The sequence below is a fragment of the Procambarus clarkii genome, chromosome 46, assembly GCF_040958095.1.
Source record: "Procambarus clarkii isolate CNS0578487 chromosome 46, FALCON_Pclarkii_2.0, whole genome shotgun sequence".
Taxonomy (NCBI): domain Eukaryota; kingdom Metazoa; phylum Arthropoda; class Malacostraca; order Decapoda; family Cambaridae; genus Procambarus; species Procambarus clarkii.
This window is the reverse complement of record NC_091195.1, coordinates 30960125-30978572: the sequence shown is the minus strand read 5'-3', so window position 1 is coordinate 30978572 and position 18448 is coordinate 30960125. Positions and strand designations below refer to the sequence as shown.

General features: G+C 41.1%; 1 protein-coding gene across 2 annotated transcripts in view; it reads right to left on the bottom strand.

Moving 5' to 3' along the window:
- The window catches only part of LOC123748555 (uncharacterized), a 42944-nt gene extending 31730 nt beyond the window's left edge, over nucleotides 1-11214 (bottom strand). For both annotated transcript variants that reach the window (XR_011222203.1, XM_045730724.2), the window contains exon 1: nucleotides 7900-11214. Coding sequence is in view for 1 of the 2 variants with exons in the window: in XM_045730724.2 (XP_045586680.2) it covers nucleotides 7900-8185 (286 nt within the window). In the remaining variant the exon portion in view is untranslated. The remainder of the gene's footprint in view (nucleotides 1-7899) is intronic.
- Nucleotides 11215-18448: the final 7234 nt, after the last annotated feature.

Sequence of the window (18448 nt, the reverse complement as noted above, 5' to 3'; positions counted from 1 at the left end):
ACAGGGCTCCATTAAGGAACATATAATCTCTTCCCACAACCAAACCATCGCCAGAGAAATCCTAGTAAACAACACAGAAATCATCGATAGATACAGCGATAGCAGGCGGCTTGACGTCTGCGAGGCACTACACATCAAGAAGTCAACACCAGCAATCAATAGCCAATTAATGCACACCTATATTCTACCCACCTCAAGACTCAGCTCCAATATAGCAGCATCAAGAAATATGGACCAAAAGGCTTTCTATAATCACTTCCATTCAATACCCATTGTTTCGTGTTCTGTCTTGTGTTTAGGAATTTAATACCCTATTAATACCACCTCACCCCATCCACCTCACTCAAATGTAGATATAAACAAATCGAAGATGTGTAAGTTCTATTCAGTTGTGTATGTGTAAACTAAAGTCTTTGAAAATGTAATAAGTTTTACAAAACGCGCTCAAGTGTTGCATCAGACTAGAAATAAAAATGAATTTTGGTGAATTGATTTTTGAATTACCACCAACAGTGAAAAGGAACGTACGAAAGATCGAGAAAATTCATGTTAGAATTATTAATCTTACTTTTTCGGTCATATTTAATAATATATGTCTACAGGAAAGACTGCTACCAAAATATACTAATATTAAAAGGCACGACCCAGCAGCAAGGAATCAAGCCTTCACGACAAAATATCGCCAGGATCTGATTCGTGATCAGATATACAAGGCAGAAAATGAAATCAAAGACAACAAAACGCAACTACTTCATGCTACAAACGAATGGAGAAATAGGAACATCGACGAAAGTCTCCGTACCCGCATTGAACAACACCTCGACATCCTCACAGACCGACATCACCTCAGCACTGAAACAAGGATTATCAAGAAACTAACAACGTTATATGGAGGACCTATGGCAATTCTACGACCAAGAGATGGCTTCCTGAACCTTGCAGGAATTAACCTCACTGAGGACCAAGTCACTCTCCAAATTCTGGGTATAAACTGTCACGTTATGTCCAGACCGAGTGAGATGGCCTGGAAAGTGGAGTTGGAAATTCTGTTGGACGACATATTCGACCTCGAGACACAAAAGAAGGTCACTACCAAAGATACCTTAAAAAGCAGAACTTATTGCGGAAGGAGGAAAGAATCGAGGTAACTACAGAAGCACCATACTGTCCCCCGAGCTCAAAGCGGCAGCTAAAAGCCTTCGTGAGAACAAGGAGATAGTTGTCAGGAGAGGTGACAAGTCGCCAATATACGTCATTCTTAAAAAAGACGAATATCTGGCGAAAATGAACCTCATACTCACTGACCAAACTAAATTCCAAAGGGTAACGAAGGACACTACAGCCGAATTGAAAGCAAAGGTCAACAAACTGATCGAAACTGTGAACGCCAAGAAATCCGGACTCCACCTGCCAAAGATTATTGGGGAATATAAACCTGGATATGCGTATGGAAATGTCAAGACACACAAGCCTGGAAACCCACTTCGGCCAATCATCAGCCAGATACCCACACCCACGTACAGACTGGCGAAGCGACTCAACGGCCTACTGACTCCTTATGTCCCTTGCGCCTTCAGCCTGAAGTCTCCAAAGGAATTTGTTGACTTACTGCGGGGCACACGGGCCACAGGGATAAGAGCCTCGTTGGACGTAGAATCACTGTTTACCAACGTACCTGTGGACGAGACAATCGGGATGATAGCCAACAGAGTGTATCATGATCCGGCCTGTACTCCTCTTGACATACCAGAAAATATTCTAAGGAAACTACTCCAAGCTTATACTAAAGAGGCACCCTTCTTGAGCCCGGATGGGCACATGTATAAGCAAGTAGATGGGGTCGCCATGGGTTCTCCCCTAGGTGTCCTGTTTGCAAACTTCTACATGGGTACCATCGAGCAAAAAGTCTTAGTCGACATGAACTTGAAACTGGCCATATACTGCAGGTATGTTGACAACATTTTTACACAGGTACCTGATGTCAGACATCTGCAGGAGCTGAAGGAGGCATTTGAGCAGAGTTCCGTGCTGCGTTTCACTTACGAGATGGAAAAGGATGGGAAGCTGGTCTTTCTAGATGTAACAATCATGGAAAAGAGCGGAGGTTTCCACACTGCAGTCTACACTAAGGAAACGAACATAGGAATGTGCCTAAATGCCAACAGCGACTGCCCAGACAGGTACAAGAGGAGTGTTGTTAACGCATATGTCGATCGTGCTCTCAGCCACAGCTCAGAATGGAAGCAAGTCGACAAAGAACTCTGTAGGGTAAGGCAGGTCCTAGTCAACAGCGGCTTCTCCAATGGTTTCGTCGAAGACATCATAAGATGGAAAGTGAAACGCCATGCAACCTCTGAAGAGACAACTAACACAACACCTATACCCCCTATTAGACTATTTTACAGGAACTTCTTTTCCACAGCTCATAAAACGGAGGAAAGGGTGCTGAAAGATATTGTTAATAGAAACGTTATCCCTACAGACAAAAATCAGAGGATACAACTGACGATTTACTATAAAACCAGAAAAACGGCCAGCCTACTCATGAGAAACTCTCCAGACACAAAGCAGAACGCTTTAAAAGAGACCAACGTCGTCTATGCCTTCAAATTCCCTCTTGGGGACTGTAAGCTCCAAAAAACCCAGGATATAGGCAAGACAACATCTCTTTCTAGGCGTTTAACGATGCATAAGCAACAGGGCTCTATTAAGGAACATATAATCTCTTCCCACAACCAAACCATCGCCAGAGAAATCCTAGTAAACAACACAGAAATCATCGATAGATACAGCGATAGCAGGCGGCTTGACGTCTGCGAGTCACTACACATCAAGAAGTCAACACCAGCAATCAACAGCCAATTAATGCACAACTATATTCTACCCACCTCAAGACTCCGCTCCAATATAGAAGCATCAAGAAATATGGACCAATAGGCTTTCTACAATCACTTCCATTCAATACCCATTGTTTCGTGTACTGTCTTATGTTTAGGAATTTAATACCCTACTAATACCACCTCACCCCATCCACCTCATTCAAATGTAGATATAAACAAATCGAAGATGTGTAAGTTCTATTCAGTTGTGTATGTGTAAACTAAAGTCTTTGAAAATGTAATAAGTTTTACAAAACGCGCTCAAGTGTCGCATCAGACTAGAAATAAAAATGAATTTTGGAGAATTGATTTTTGAATTACCACCAACAGTGAAAAGAAACGTACGAAAGATCGAGAAAATTCGTGTTAGAATTATTAATCTTACTTTTTCGGTCATATTTAATAATATATATATAATATATATATATATATATATATATATATATATATATATATATATATATATATATATATATATGCGAACAAGCCTGAATGGTCCCCAGGACATATGCAACTGAAAACTCACACCCCAGAAGTGACTCGAACCCATACTCCCAGAAGCAACGCAACTGGTATGTACAAGACGCCTTAATCCACTTGACCATCACGACCGGACATAATGAGGTGATAGCCGAGGCTATATGAACCACCCCACCGCCGGCACTCGGATAGTTATCTTGGGCATAGCATTTTACCAAATCACCTCATTCTTTGGGGCACACGTGAGGAACACAAATGCGAACAAGCCTGAATGGTCCCCAGGACATATGCAACTGAAAACTCACACCCCAGAAGTGACTCGAACCCATACTCCCAGAAGCAACGCAACTGGTATGTACAAGACGCCTTAATCCACTTGACCATCACGACCGGACATAATGAGGTGATAGCCGAGGCTATATGAACCACCCCACCGCCGGCACTCGGATAGTTATCTTGGGCATAGCATTTTACCAAATCACCTCATTCTTTGGGGCACACGTGAGGAACACAAATGCGAACAAGCCTGAATGGTCCCCAGGACATATGCAACTGAAAACTCACACCCCAGAAGTGACTCGAACCCATACTCCCAGAAGCAACGCAACTGGTATGTACAAGACGCCTTAATCCACTTGACCATCACGACCGGACATAATGAGGTGATAGCCGAGGCTATATGAACCACCCCACCGCCGGCACTCGGATAGTTATCTTGGGCATAGCATTTTACCAAATCACCTCATTCTTTGGGGCACACGTGAGGAACACAAATGCGAACAAGCCTGAATGGTCCCCAGGACATATGCAACTGAAAACTCACACCCCAGAAGTGACTCGAACCCATACTCCCAGAAGCAACGCAACTGGTATGTACAAGACGCCTTAATCCACTTGACCATCACGACCGGACATAATGAGGTGATAGCCGAGGCTATATGAACCACCCCACCGCCGGCACTCGGATAGTTATCTTGGGCATAGCATTTTACCAAATCACCTCATTCTTTGGGGCACACGTGAGGAACAACAAATGCGAACAAGCCTGAATGGTCCCCAGGACATATGCAACTGAAAACTCACACCCCAGAAGTGACTCGAACCCATACTCCCAGAAGCAACGCAACTGGTATGTACAAGACGCCTTAATCCACTTGACCATCACGACCGGACATAATGAGGTGATAGCCGAGGCTATATGAACCACCCCACCGCCGGCACTCGGATAGTTATCTTGGGCATAGCATTTTACCAAATCACCTCATTCTTTGGGGCACACGTGAGGAACACAAATGCGAACAAGCCTGAATGGTCCCCAGGACATATGCAACTGAAAACTCACACCCCAGAAGTGACTCGAACCCATACTCCCAGAAGCAACGCAACTGGTATGTACAAGACGCCTTAATCCACTTGACCATCATGACCGGACATAATGAGGTGATAGCCGAGGCTATATGAACCACCCCACCGCCGGCACTCGGATAGTTATCTTGGGCATAGCATTTTACCAAATCAACTCATTCTTTGGGGCACACGTGAGGAACACAAATGCGAACAAGCCTGAATGGTCCCCAGGACATATGCAACTGAAAACTCACACCCCAGAAGTGACTCGAACCCATACTCCCAGAAGCAACGCAACTGGTATGTACAAGACGCCTTAATCCACTTGACCATCACGACCGGACATAATGAGGTGATAGCCGAGGCTATATGAACCACCCCACCGCCGGCACTCATTGCACTCATTGCAAACTCATTGGTGTGAGTTTTCAGTTGCATATGTCCTGGGGACCATTCAGGCTTGTTCGCATTTGTGTTCCTCACGTGTGCCCCAAAGAATGAGGTGATTTGGTAAAATGCTATGCCCAAGATAACTATCCGAGTGCCGGCGGTGGGGTGGTTCATATAGCCTCGGCTATCACCTCATTATGTCCGGTCGTGATGGTCAAGTGGATTAAGGCGTCTTGTACATACCAGTTGCGTTGCTTCTGGGAGTATGGGTTCGAGTCACTTCTGGGGTGTGAGTTTTCAGTTGCATATGTCCTGGGGACCATTCAGGCTTGTTCGCATTTGTGTTCCTCACGTGTGCCCCAAAGAATGAGGTGATTTGGTAAAATGCTATGCCCAAGATAACTATCCGAGTGCCGGCGGTGGGGTGGTTCATATAGCCTCGGCTATCACCTCATTATGTCCGGTCGTGATGGTCAAGTGGATTAAGGCGTCTTGTACATACCAGTTGCGTTGCTTCTGGGAGTATGGGTTCGAGTCACTTCTGGGGTGTGAGTTTTCAGTTGCATATGTCCTGGGGACCATTCAGGCTTGTTCGCATTTGTGTTCCTCACGTGTGCCCCAAAGAATGAGGTGATTTGGTAAAATGCTATGCCCAAGATAACTATCCGAGTGCCGGCGGTGGGGTGGTTCATATAGCCTCGGCTATCACCTCATTATGTCCGGTCGTGATGGTCAAGTGGATTAAGGCGTCTTGTACATACCAGTTGCGTTGCTTCTGGGAGTACGGGTTCGAGTCACTTCTGGGGTGTGAGTTTTCAGTTGCATATGTCCTGGGGACCATTCAGGCTTGTTCGCATTTGTGTTCCTCACGTGTGCCCCAAAGAATGAGGTGATTTGGTAAAATGCTATGCCCAAGATAACTATCCGAGTGCCGGCGGTGGGGTGGTTCATATAGCCTCGGCTATCACCTCATTATGTCCGGTCGTGATGGTCAAGTGGATTAAGGCGTCTTGTACATACCAGTTGCGTTGCTTCTGGGAGTATGGGTTCGAGTCACTTCTGGGGTGTGAGTTTTCAGTTGCATATGTCCTGGGGACCATTCAGGCTTGTTCGCATTTGTGTTCCTCACGTGTGCCCCAAAGAATGAGGTTATTTGGTAAAATGCTATGCCCAAGATAAATATCCGAGTGCCGGCGGTGGGGTGGTTCATATAGCCTCGGCTATCACCTCATTATGTCCGGTCGTGATGGTCAAGTGGATTAAGGCGTCTTGTACATACCAGTTGCGTTGCTTCTGGGAGTATGGGTTCGAGTCACTTCTGGGGTGTGAGTTTTCAGTTGCATATGTCCTGGGGACCATTCAGGCTTGTTCGCATTTGTGTTCCTCACGTGTGCCCCAAAGAATGAGGTGATTTGGTAAAATGCTATGCCCAAGATAACTATCCGAGTGCCGGCGGTGGGGTGGTTCATATAGCCTCGGCTATCACCTCATTATGTCCGGTCGTGATGGTCAAGTGGATTAAGGCGTCTTGTACATACCAGTTGCGTTGCTTCTGGGAGTATGGGTTCGAGTCACTTCTGGGGTGTGAGTTTTCAGTTATATATATATATATATATATATATATATATATATATATATATATATATATATATATATATATATATATATATATATATATATATATATATATATATATATATATATATATATATATATATATATATATATATGTCGTACCCAGTAGCCAGAACGCACTTCTCAGCCTACTATGCAAGGCTCGATTTGCCTAATAAGCCAAGTTTTCATTAAATAATTGTTTTTCGACTACCTAACCTAACCTAACTTTTTCGGCTACCTAACCCAACCTAACCTATAAAGATAGGTTAGGTACGTAATAGTTAGTAACCTATAAAGATAGGTTAGGTACGAAAAAGTAAGATTAATAATTCTAACACGAATTTTCTCGATCTTTCGTACATTTCTTTTCACTGTTGGTGGTAATTCAAAAATCAATTCTCCAAAATTCATTTTTATTTGTAGTCTGACGCGACACTTGAGCGCGTTTTGTAAAACTTATTACATTTTCAAAGACTTTAGTTTACACATACACAACTGAATAGAACTTACACATCTCCGATTTGTTTATATCTACATTTGAGTGAGGTGGATGGGGTGAGGTGGCATTAATAGGGTATTAATTTCATCTTTCATTGTAGAAAGCTTTCTACAATCACTTCCATTCAATACCCATTGTTTCATGTTCTGTCTTGTGTTGATGAAATTAATACCCTATTAAAGCCACCTCCCCCCATCCACCTCACTCAAATGTAGATATAAACAAATCGGAGATGTGTAAGTTCTATTCAGTTGTGTATGTGTAAACTAAAGTCTTTGAATATGTAATAAGTTTTACGAAACGCGCTCAAGTGTCGCGTCAGACTAGAAATAAAAATGAATTTTCGAGAATTGATTTTTGAATTACCACCAACAGTTAAAAGAAATGTACGAAAGATCGAGAAAATTCGTGTTAGAATTATTAATCTTACTTTTTCGGTCATATTTAATAATATATGTCTACAGGAAAGACTGCTACCAAAATATACTAATATATATATATATATATATATATATATATATATATATATATATATATATATATATATATATATATATATATATATATATATATATATATATATATATATTGTGTATGAAAACCCATTAAAGCTGACTACTTAAGCATCACATTGATTAATTTTTGACATTACCAATAAATTATGAGGTAGAAAACAGTAATGTTTACTTAGTTTATGGACTCTGCGAAGATCTTGCAAGCGATGTGTGAGGACGGGCAGTTCCTGCAGTGTGAGGCGCAGGGCGAGGCTCCGGAGGGTGGGAGGCAAGTGGGGTATGGCTGCCTCAGACAATCGACCCACAAACTGCTCCAAGGTACAGCTACTGCCAGGAGCTGTCAATGTTTCTAAGTATATGTTTGAAAGATCGTCATCGTCATTTCTGTAAAAGTAGTGACCATAGAGAAGCACGTTTACAGTAATCGGTAGTGTCATCAGAACTCTCAGTGCTGGCATTAGTTTTTTTTTTTTTTTTTTTTTTTTGAGATATATACAAGAGTTGTTACATTCTTGTACAGCCACTAGTACGCGTAGCGTTTCGGGCAGGTCCCTGGAATACGATCCCAGCAACGAAGAATCGTTTTTTCATCCAAGTACACATTTTACTGTTGCGTTAAACAGAGGCTACAGTTAAGGAATTGCGCCCAGTAAATCCTCCCCGGCCAGGATACGAACCCATGACATAGCGCTCGCGGAACGCCAGGCGAGTGTCTTACCACTACACCACGGAGACTGTTTTTGTTGTAGTCTACTTTCGATCTCTAGCAAGATTTCGCTATCAGGTATCACTCTGCTGAGAACAAGCGGGAGAACGGCACATGAATCAACACACTTTATCTTCCAACAATTCAAAACTGTCAGCCTCTCACACACAGCACTGATAACGTGCTCGTTGTTGTGGGACTCGACTATGTGCTTTAGAAGGTTATCCACTTCATTATCATTACAACACACAAGTTCAATTATCCAAGAAGAAAAACTTTGTTCCAATTGACGAACATTTAGCACACAGGTAGAACTGAGTAAGATATTCCGGTATCTGGATATATGAACACTCGTCATATTTTGTCCCTCCAGCAGTACTCTGTGCACGAGATTGGTGTTCCCCTGGTCGCGGAGGTTTTCCTCTGACATCAGCTGAGTGACCAGACTCCTGCCAGCACAATGTTCCTGGTACCTGGTGTAAACATAGCCAAACACTAACGCCACATCCCTGTTACCGCCCTGACGGTATTTGGTGATTGTGAGATAGTAGTCCAAGACCAGCCGCAGCGGTAGTCCCAGAGAGTTACACTTCTCCTCAATCTCCTCTTTCGTCTCCGGCCAGATGCCGTACTCCTGCCTCTTGAGCCCTCTTAAACTAACCTCCTCAATGAACAACATCAAATTTTCACATGTTCCATTGGGGTCATATATCCGGAAGGCTTTGAACGTAGATACTAGTATATTTTTCTTTAAGTCATGAATCTTCTCGTAGACTTGAGTGATTGTGGTGAGGTTGTTAAATTCTTCTGGAGCCTCGACACACAGCAGCGCCAACAAGGTCAAGGTGAGTGGAGTGTTGAGGTACTCACCCAGGAACTGACTCATCTGCTCCAGCCGCTGGGTAAACCTCCCTGTGATGACACTCCGTTGGCACTCTCCCTGCACTTGATTGTTGATGATTCTCTCGGCGAACTCCACGCGACGTTCTGGAGTGATGCCCAAGACGAGGATGTTGCAGCGAGGTCTGGTGTGTGGGATGAGCTGTGACAGGTGTTGGTCCCACCCCGGCCGTGTGGTTATCACCAACCTCACATCCTTGCCAGGCAGGTGCAACAGCTCTTCCACCAGCCGTTCTGATTGGTCGTTGACCTCGTTGTAGCCGTCAATCAGGACTAATATATTTAAGCTCAGGATTATCTCTTTAAACAACTGGAAGTCAACTTGAGAATCATGAAGTGTTTGAGGCAGTAACTGGCGGAGGAGACCATCGAAGGTATTAAGATGTGTGTCCCTGCACTGTACATAGAAAACGAGGTCCACAATGCCCAGGTGATGTATGGCAGCAGGGTCCTCTACCCACTTCTCGAGGATAAGCTTGAGTAAAGTTGTCTTGCCCATACCACCTTCCCCCGTCAGGAGGACACACTGGGGGACACTTCCGTTATCATATCTCACACTTAAGATATCTTCATAGTTTATATCTTGACCCTTGGCTGCCTGGGTGTGTGTTGACACTATGACGGGATCTGTAAATAGTCGCAGTGTTATGGAAGTAAAACTTTGGTGACAGTTGATGTTGGGGTAGAATAAGTGTGAGAGAACGATGGGATTCATATGGTGGTAGGCGGCAAGTTCCTGCTTGATCCCGCTTTTAACCTGTTGTGTGATTCGATTAATTATCATATAATACTCCTGGCGAAGCTGATATATGAGCGCAACATCTGAAGGATCCAAAGACTCTCTGATTTTTTCTCTTAGTCTACTAATATAATTTGTGAATATCTGATATCAATCAGCCACATCGATAGAGTGGCTGAGTCTCCAGCACCGAGACCCAGCCTTCAGCAACATTTTCCGCACTATGTCACTGAGCTCCGTTAATTTATCCTCGAGGTCTTCCTGTGTCCTTATCATCATACTTTGGTGCATTATATTATTTCTGATTTTCTTGAGCTTGTAGAGGAGGTGCTCGAGTGATGGCAGGGCAACTGGAGTCCACCATATGGGTTTGTTATTTAGAGCCAGATCACATACATGTTGCAGAAGTTTATACAAGAGGGTGATATCAAAATTATCTGAGCACATGTGCGTGTCAAGTATATTCCTCTCCTCAGACAATAAAGAACGGTTGAGCCTTTGATAAGCAATCCCATCCTGAGCTTGGGACCGTATTGGATAGTTCCCTCTATGTAAGCAATTGAACACTGTAGCTATTTCATCTCTTGCTGCCTTAGTCACAGCAAGGTTGTACCTTAATATGTAGAGGTCTCTCTCAGTGATTACTGGGTGCGGCATCCTGGCAGACAATGTGAAGGAGGTGGCTTTATGACTCGTGCCTCACACAACTTTTCAAGACATTCCTAGCAACAATCTTTCATGGCTATATAGTCTTAATTTCTTGGCGCTTTCTCCTGAGAGTTCCCTTCCTTCAGTGTTTCATGCTGGTTTTGGTTAATGTGTGAAGATTACATGAACTGAGATCAATGTTGTTCATATGATATTAAAGTGGGACAGAAAATAGTCATAATTTTTATATGGTCAAATTTCCAATTTTCAACCCGTATTGTGAATATAAATCATAAATGAGTTACAATTTTCCCCTTTATTTCTGAATAAATTACAGAGTTCATATTTTATTTATATTTTTAATTTCATTATATTTTATGTTCAATTTCGTTTGATATAATTATTATTTTGTAGATTGAATAGTTTTTTCAATTTGTATTATAAAAGGTTTTGTAATATTTTCTTTTTCTAATCAAAATTTTTCAGTTTTTTGCCATCTGGAAAGACAAAGCATTATATATCAGATTCAGGAAAATAGATTGGAAGTGAATATTATATAGTTTAAAATTATAGTTTTTATGTTAAGCTAATAATAAATAACCACGGAACTCTATTCCTATTTTCTCCTTTTCAACATCAAGCATTGAATGTGATAAATGCCAGTTTCGGGGAGAGACATAAGGAGTTCCTCGATGATTGACACAGGATAAGATACGACCTAGGTAGAAGCAGCAGGTCTCTGAAGTCCTCTCTCTCCCCTACTTCAAGTCAGAATCTTACTCTACGAGGCAAATGAAGCTAGGGGATCAAAGATCTACCTAAAACTAAGAAAAACAGTTACCAGAAAACATAAAGATAACAATAGCCACGAGGAAGAGATCAGGCCTGGGTCTGGGAGCTACTGAACAGGCCAGGGTCGGGGAGCTACTGAACAAGACAGGGACAGAGAGCTACTGAACAAGCCAGGGACAGGGAGCTACTGAACAAGCCAGGGACAGAGAGCTACTGAACATTCCTGGGACAAGGAGCTACTGAACAGGCCAGGGACGGAGAGCTACTGAACAGGCCTGGGACAGGGAGTTACTGATAAAGTAGCTACTAGATAAAGATAAATTGTTTAACACGTGGGGTAGGCAAACAAGGGGACACAGGTGTAAACTGAGTACCTGAAAGAGCCACAGGGACATTAAAAATAACTTTTTCAGTGTAGGAGTAGTTAAAAGATGGAATGCATGAGGCAGACTCCATACAGAGTTTCAAATGTAGATATGCTAGAGACCAGTAGGCTTAGGAAACTGTTCACCATTTGACGGACAGTTGAGAGGTGGGACCAAAGAGCCAGAGCTCCACCCTCGAAAGCACAACTAAGCGAGTACTGCGTTGCAGTTACTTATGAAAGATGCTCTCTAAACATCTTCATGCATCTTAGGATACTCTCCAAGGCAGATATAATACATACCAAAATGACATAATTATCAATTCTCACTCTTTAATGCTAGTTTAAATATATATATATATATATATATATATATATATGTATATATATATATATTTATATATATATATATATATATATATATATATATATATATATATGCGAACAAGCCTGAATGGTCCCCAGGACTATATGCGAATGAAAACTCACACCCCAGAAGTGACTCGAACCCATACTCCCAGAAGCAACGCAACTGGTAACTACAGGGCGCCTTAATCCGCTTGACCATCACGGCCGTCAAAAGGAAGTGATAGCCGAGGCTATTTGAGCCACTTCCCCGACGGCAACTCGGATGGTAATCTTGGGCATAATCATGTTTTCTGGTTTAGGGCTTCTATCCCTCTAACTATTTTCTTAGCATCAGGGCTTAATTGAAATAGGAGTTCTCCAAAACTCATTTTCGTACTTTTAAGGTGAAGAAAAGAAGTGATTTACTATAGAGTGTATTACACTTATTTGTATAATTTGCACGACGTTTCGAACCTCCATGGTTCATTCTCAAGTGAACAGATCTTACAATACTAGTTGATTTTATACCCGCATTAGGTCAGGTGATAATACAATGAAGGTGAAAACACGGGGGGATACATAAGGGATAAACATAAGGGCTGCAGAAGGCTTATTGGCCCATACGAGGCATCTCCTATCTAAACACAAAGATTAATCCAGTGTAATTGGCCTGTTATGTTGGACATTGTCTTCTGTGTTGGCATCGATATGTTCTTGTCTTGTCCTTACTCTCATGGTGGGTAGAGTAAATAGTTCCATGATTTGGGTGTTCATGGTAGGTCGCTCTATTCTTATGTGAATTGCCTCAAGAATTTGTAATCTTCTTGAATGATTATCATTTCATAAGAAAAAAAAATGAGAAAATATATTAATTCAGGAAAACTTGGCTTATTAGGCAAATCGGGCCTTGCATAGTAGGCTGAGAAGTGCGTTCAGGCTACTAGGTACGACATATATATATATATATATATATATATATATATATATATATATATATATATATATATATATATATATATATATATATATGTCGTACCTAGTAGCCAGAATGCACTTCTCGGCCTACTATGCAAGGCCCAATTTGCCTAATAAGCCAAGTTTTCCTGAATTAATATATTTTTTCTAATTTTTTTCTTATGAAATGATAAAGCTGCCCATTTCATTATGTATGAGGTCAATTTTTTTTTATTGGAGTTAAAATTAACGTAGCGTAATGACCGAACCTAACCAACCCTACCTAACCTAACCTAACCTATCTTTATAGGTTAGGTTAGGTTAGGTAGCCGAAAAAGTTAGGTTAGGTTAGGTTAGGTAGGTTAGGTAGTCAAAAAACAACTAATTCATGATAACTTGGCTTATTAGGCAAATTGGGCCTTGCATAGTAGGCTGAGAAGTGCGTTCTGGCTACTAGGTACGACATATATATATATATATATATATATATATATATATATATATATATGTCGTACCTAGTAGCCAGAACGCACTTCTCGGCCTACTATGCAAGGCCCGATTTGCTTAATAAGCCAAGTTTTCCTGAATTAATATATTTTCTATAATTTTTTTCTTATGAAATGATAAAGCTACCCATTTCATTATGTATGAGGTCAATTTTATTTTATTGGAGTTAAAATTAACATAGATATATGACCGAACCTAACCAACCCTACCTAACCTAACCTAACCTATCTTTATAGGTTAGGTTAGGTTAGGTAGCCGAAAAAGTTAGGTTAGGTTAGGTTAGGTAGGTTAGGTAGTCGAAAAACAATTAATTCATGAAAACTTGGCTTATTAGGCAAATTGGGCCTTGCATATTAGGCTGAGAAGTGCGTTCTGGCTACTAGGTACGATATATATATATATATATATATATATATATATATATATATATATATATATATATATATATATATATATATATATATGTCGTACCTAGTAGCCAGAACGCACTTCTCAGCCTACTATGCAAGGCCCGATTTGCCTAATAAGCCAAGTTTCCTTGAATTAATATATTTTCTCTAATTTTTTTCTTATGAAATGATAAAGCTACCCATTTCATTATGTATGAGGTAAATTTTTTTTATTGGAGTTAAAATTAACGTAGATATATGACCAAACCTAACCAACCCTACCTAACCTAACCTAACCTATCTTTATAGGTTAGGTAGCCGAAAAAGTTAATTTAGGTTAGGTTAAGTAGGTTAGGTAGTCGAAAAACAATTAATTCATGAAAACTTGGCTTATTAGGCAAATCGGGCCTTGCATAGTAGGCTGAGAAGTGCGTTCTGGCTACTAGGTACGACATATATATATATATATATATATATATATATATATATATATATATATATATATATATGTCGTACCTAGTAGCCAGAACTCACTTCTCAGCCTACTATTCAAGGCCCGATTTGCCTAATAAGCCAAGTTTTCCTGAATTAATATATTTACTATAATTTTTTTCTTATGAAATGATAAAGCAACCCTTTTCTCTATGTATGAGGTCAATTTTTTTTTATTGGAGTTAAAATTAACGTAGATATATGACCGAACCTAACCAACCCTACCTAACCTAACCTAACCTATATTTATAGGTAAGGTTAGGATAGGTAGCCAAAAGAAGCTAGGTTAGGTTAGGTTAGGTAGGTTAGGTAGACGAAAAAACATTAATTCATGAAAACTTGGCTTATTAGGCAAATCGGGCCTTGAATAGTAGGCTGAGAAGTGCGTTCTGGCTATTAGGTACGACATATATATATATATATATATATATATATATATATATATATATATATATATATATATATATATATATATATATATATATATTAAATATGACCGAAAAAGTAAGATTAATAATTCTAACACGAATTTTCTCAATCTTTCGTACATTTCGTTTCACTGTTGGAGGTAAATCAAAAATCAATTCTCCAAAATTAATTTTTATTTCTAGTCTGACGCGACACGAGCGCGTTTCGTAAAACTTATTACATTTTCAAAGACTTTAGTTCACAAATACACAACTGAATAGAACTTACGCATCTCCGTTTTTATATCTACATTTGAGTGAGGTGGAAGGGGTGATGTGGCATTAACACAAGACAGAACAAGATGTGGTATTAATAGGGTATTAATTTCATCAACACAAGACAGAACAAGAGTATTAATAGGGTATTAATTTCATCAACACAAGACAGAACACGAAACAATGGATATTGAATAGAAGTGTTTGTAGAAAGCCTATTGGTCCATATTTCTTGATGCTTCTATATTGGAGCGGAGTCTTGAGGTGGGTAGAATATAGTTGTGCAATAATTGGCTGTTGATTGCTGGTGTTAACTTCTTGATGTGTAGTGCCTCGCAAACGTCAAGCCGCCTGCTATCGCTGTATCTATCGATGATTTCTGTGTTGTTTACTAGGATTTCTCTGGCGATGGTTTGGTTGTGGGAAGAGATTATATGTTCCTTAATGGAGCCCTGTTGCTTATGCATCGTTAAACGCCTAGAAAGAGATGTTGTTGTCTTGCCTATATACTGGGTTTTTTGGAGCTTACAGTCCCCAAGAGGGCATTTGAAGGCATAGACGACGTTAGTCTCTTTTAAAGCGTTCTGTTTTGTGTCTGGAGAGTTTCTCATGAGTAGGCTGGCCGTTTTTCTGGTTTTATAGTAAATCGTCAGTTGTATCCTCTGATTTTTGTCTGTAGGGATAACGTTTCTATTAACAATATCTTTCAGGACCCTTTCCTCCGTTTTATGAGCTGTGGAAAAGAAGTTCCTGTAAAATAGTCTAATAGGGGGGTATAGGTGTTGTGTTAGTTGTCTCTTCAGAGGTTGCATGGCTTTTCACTTTCCTTCTTATGATGTCTTCGACGAAACCATTGGAGAAGCCGTTATTGACTAGGACCTGCCTTACCCTACAGAGTTCTTCGTCGACTTGCTTCCATTCTGAGCTGTGGCTGAGAGCACGGTCGACATATGCGTTAACAACACTCCTCTTGTACCTGTCTGGGCAGTCGCTGTTGGCACTTAGGCACATTCCTATGTTTGTTTCCTTAGTGTAGACTGCAGTGTGGAAACTTAGTGTAGACTGTGGAAGTGTGGAAGGAGGAAAGAATCGAGGCAACTACAGAAGCACCATACTGTCCCCCGAGCTTAAAGCGGCAGCTAAAAGCCTTCGTGAGAACAAGGAGATAGTTGTCAGGAGAGGTGACAAGTCGCCAATATATGTCATTCTTAAAAAAGACGAATATCTGGCGAAAATGAACATCATACTCTCTGACCAAACTAAGTTCCAAAGGGTAACGAAGGACACTACAGCCGAATTAAAAGCAAAGGTCAACAAACTGATCGAAACTGTGAACGCCAAGAAATCCGGACTCCACCTGCCAAAGATCATTGGGGAATATAAACCTGGATATGCGTATGGAAATGTCAAGACGCACAAGCCTGGAAACCCACTTCGGCCAATCATTAGCCAGATACCCACACCCACGTACAGACTGGCGAAACGACTCAACGGCCTACTGACGCCTTATGTTCCTTACGCCTTCAGCCTGAAGTCTCCAAAGGAATTTGTTGACTTACTGCGGGGCACACGCGCCACAAGGATAAGAGCCTCGTTGGACGTAGAATCGCTGTTTACCAACGTACCTGTGGACGAGACAATCGGAATGATAGCCGACAGAGTGTATCGTGATCCAGCCTGTACTCCTCTTGACATACCAGAAAATATTCTGAGGAAACTACTCCAAGCTTGTACTAAAGAGGCACCCTTCTTGAGCCCGGATGGGCACATGTATAAGCAAGTAGATGGAGTCGCCATGGGTTCTCCCCTAGGTGTCCTGTTTGCAAACTTCTACATGGGTACCATCGAGCAAAAAGTCTTAGTCGACATGAACTTGAAACCGGCCATATACTGCAGGTATGTTGACGACATTTTTACATGGGTACCTGATGTCAGACATCTGCAGGAGCTGAAGGAGGCATTTGAGCAGAGTTCCGTGCTGCGTTTCACTTACGAGATGGAAAAGGATGGGAAGCTGCCCTTTCCAGATGTAACAGTCATGGAAAAGGGCGGAGGTTTCCACACTGCAGTCTACACTAAGGAAACAAACGTAGGAATGTGCCTAAATGCCAACAGCAACTGCCCAGACAGGTACAAGAGGAGTGTTGTTAACGCATATGTCAACCGTGCTCTCAGCCACAGCTCAGAATGGAAGCAAGTCGACGAAGAACTCTGTAGGGTAAGGCAGGTCCTAGTCAATAACGGCTTCTCCAATGGTTTCGTCGAAGACATCATAAGAAGGAAAGTGAAAAGCCATGCAACCTCTGAAGAGACAACTAACACAACACCTATACCCCCTATTAGACTATTTTACAGGAACTTCTTTTCCACAGCTCATAAAACGGAGGAAAGGGTCCTGAAAGATATTGTTAATAGAAACGTTATCCCTACAGACAAAAATCAGAGGATACAACTGACGATTTACTATAAAACCAGAAAAACGGCCAGCCTACTCATGAGAAACTCTCCAGACACAAAACAGAACGCTTTAAAAGAGACTAACGTCGTCTATGCCTTCAAATGCCCTCTTGGGGACTGTAAGCTCCAAAAAACCCAGTATATAGGCAAGACAACAACATCTCTTTCTAGGCGTTTAACGATGCATAAGCAACAGGGCTCCATTAAGGAACATATAATCTCTTCCCACAACCAAACCATCGCCAGAGAAATCCTAGTAAACAACACAGAAATCATCGATAGATACAGCGATAGCAGGCGGCTTGACGTTTGCGAGGCACTACACATCAAGAAGTCAACACCAGCAATCAACAGCCAATTATTGCACAACTATATTCTACCCACCTCAAGACTCCGCTCCAATATAGAAGCATCAAGAAATATGGACCAATAGGCTTTCTACAAACACTTCTATTCAATATCCATTGTTTCGTGTTCTGTCTTGTGTTGATGAAATTAATACCCTATTAATACTCTTGTTCTGTCTTGACTTGATGAAATTAATACCCTATTAATACCACATCTTGTTCTGTCTTGTGTTAATGCCACATCACCCCTTCCACCTCACTCAAATGTAGATATAAAAACGGAGATGCGTAAGTTCTATTCAGTTGTGTATTTGTGAACTAAAGTCTTTGAAAATGTAATAAGTTTTACGAAACGCGCTCGTGTCGCGTCAGACTAGAAATAAAAATGAATTTTG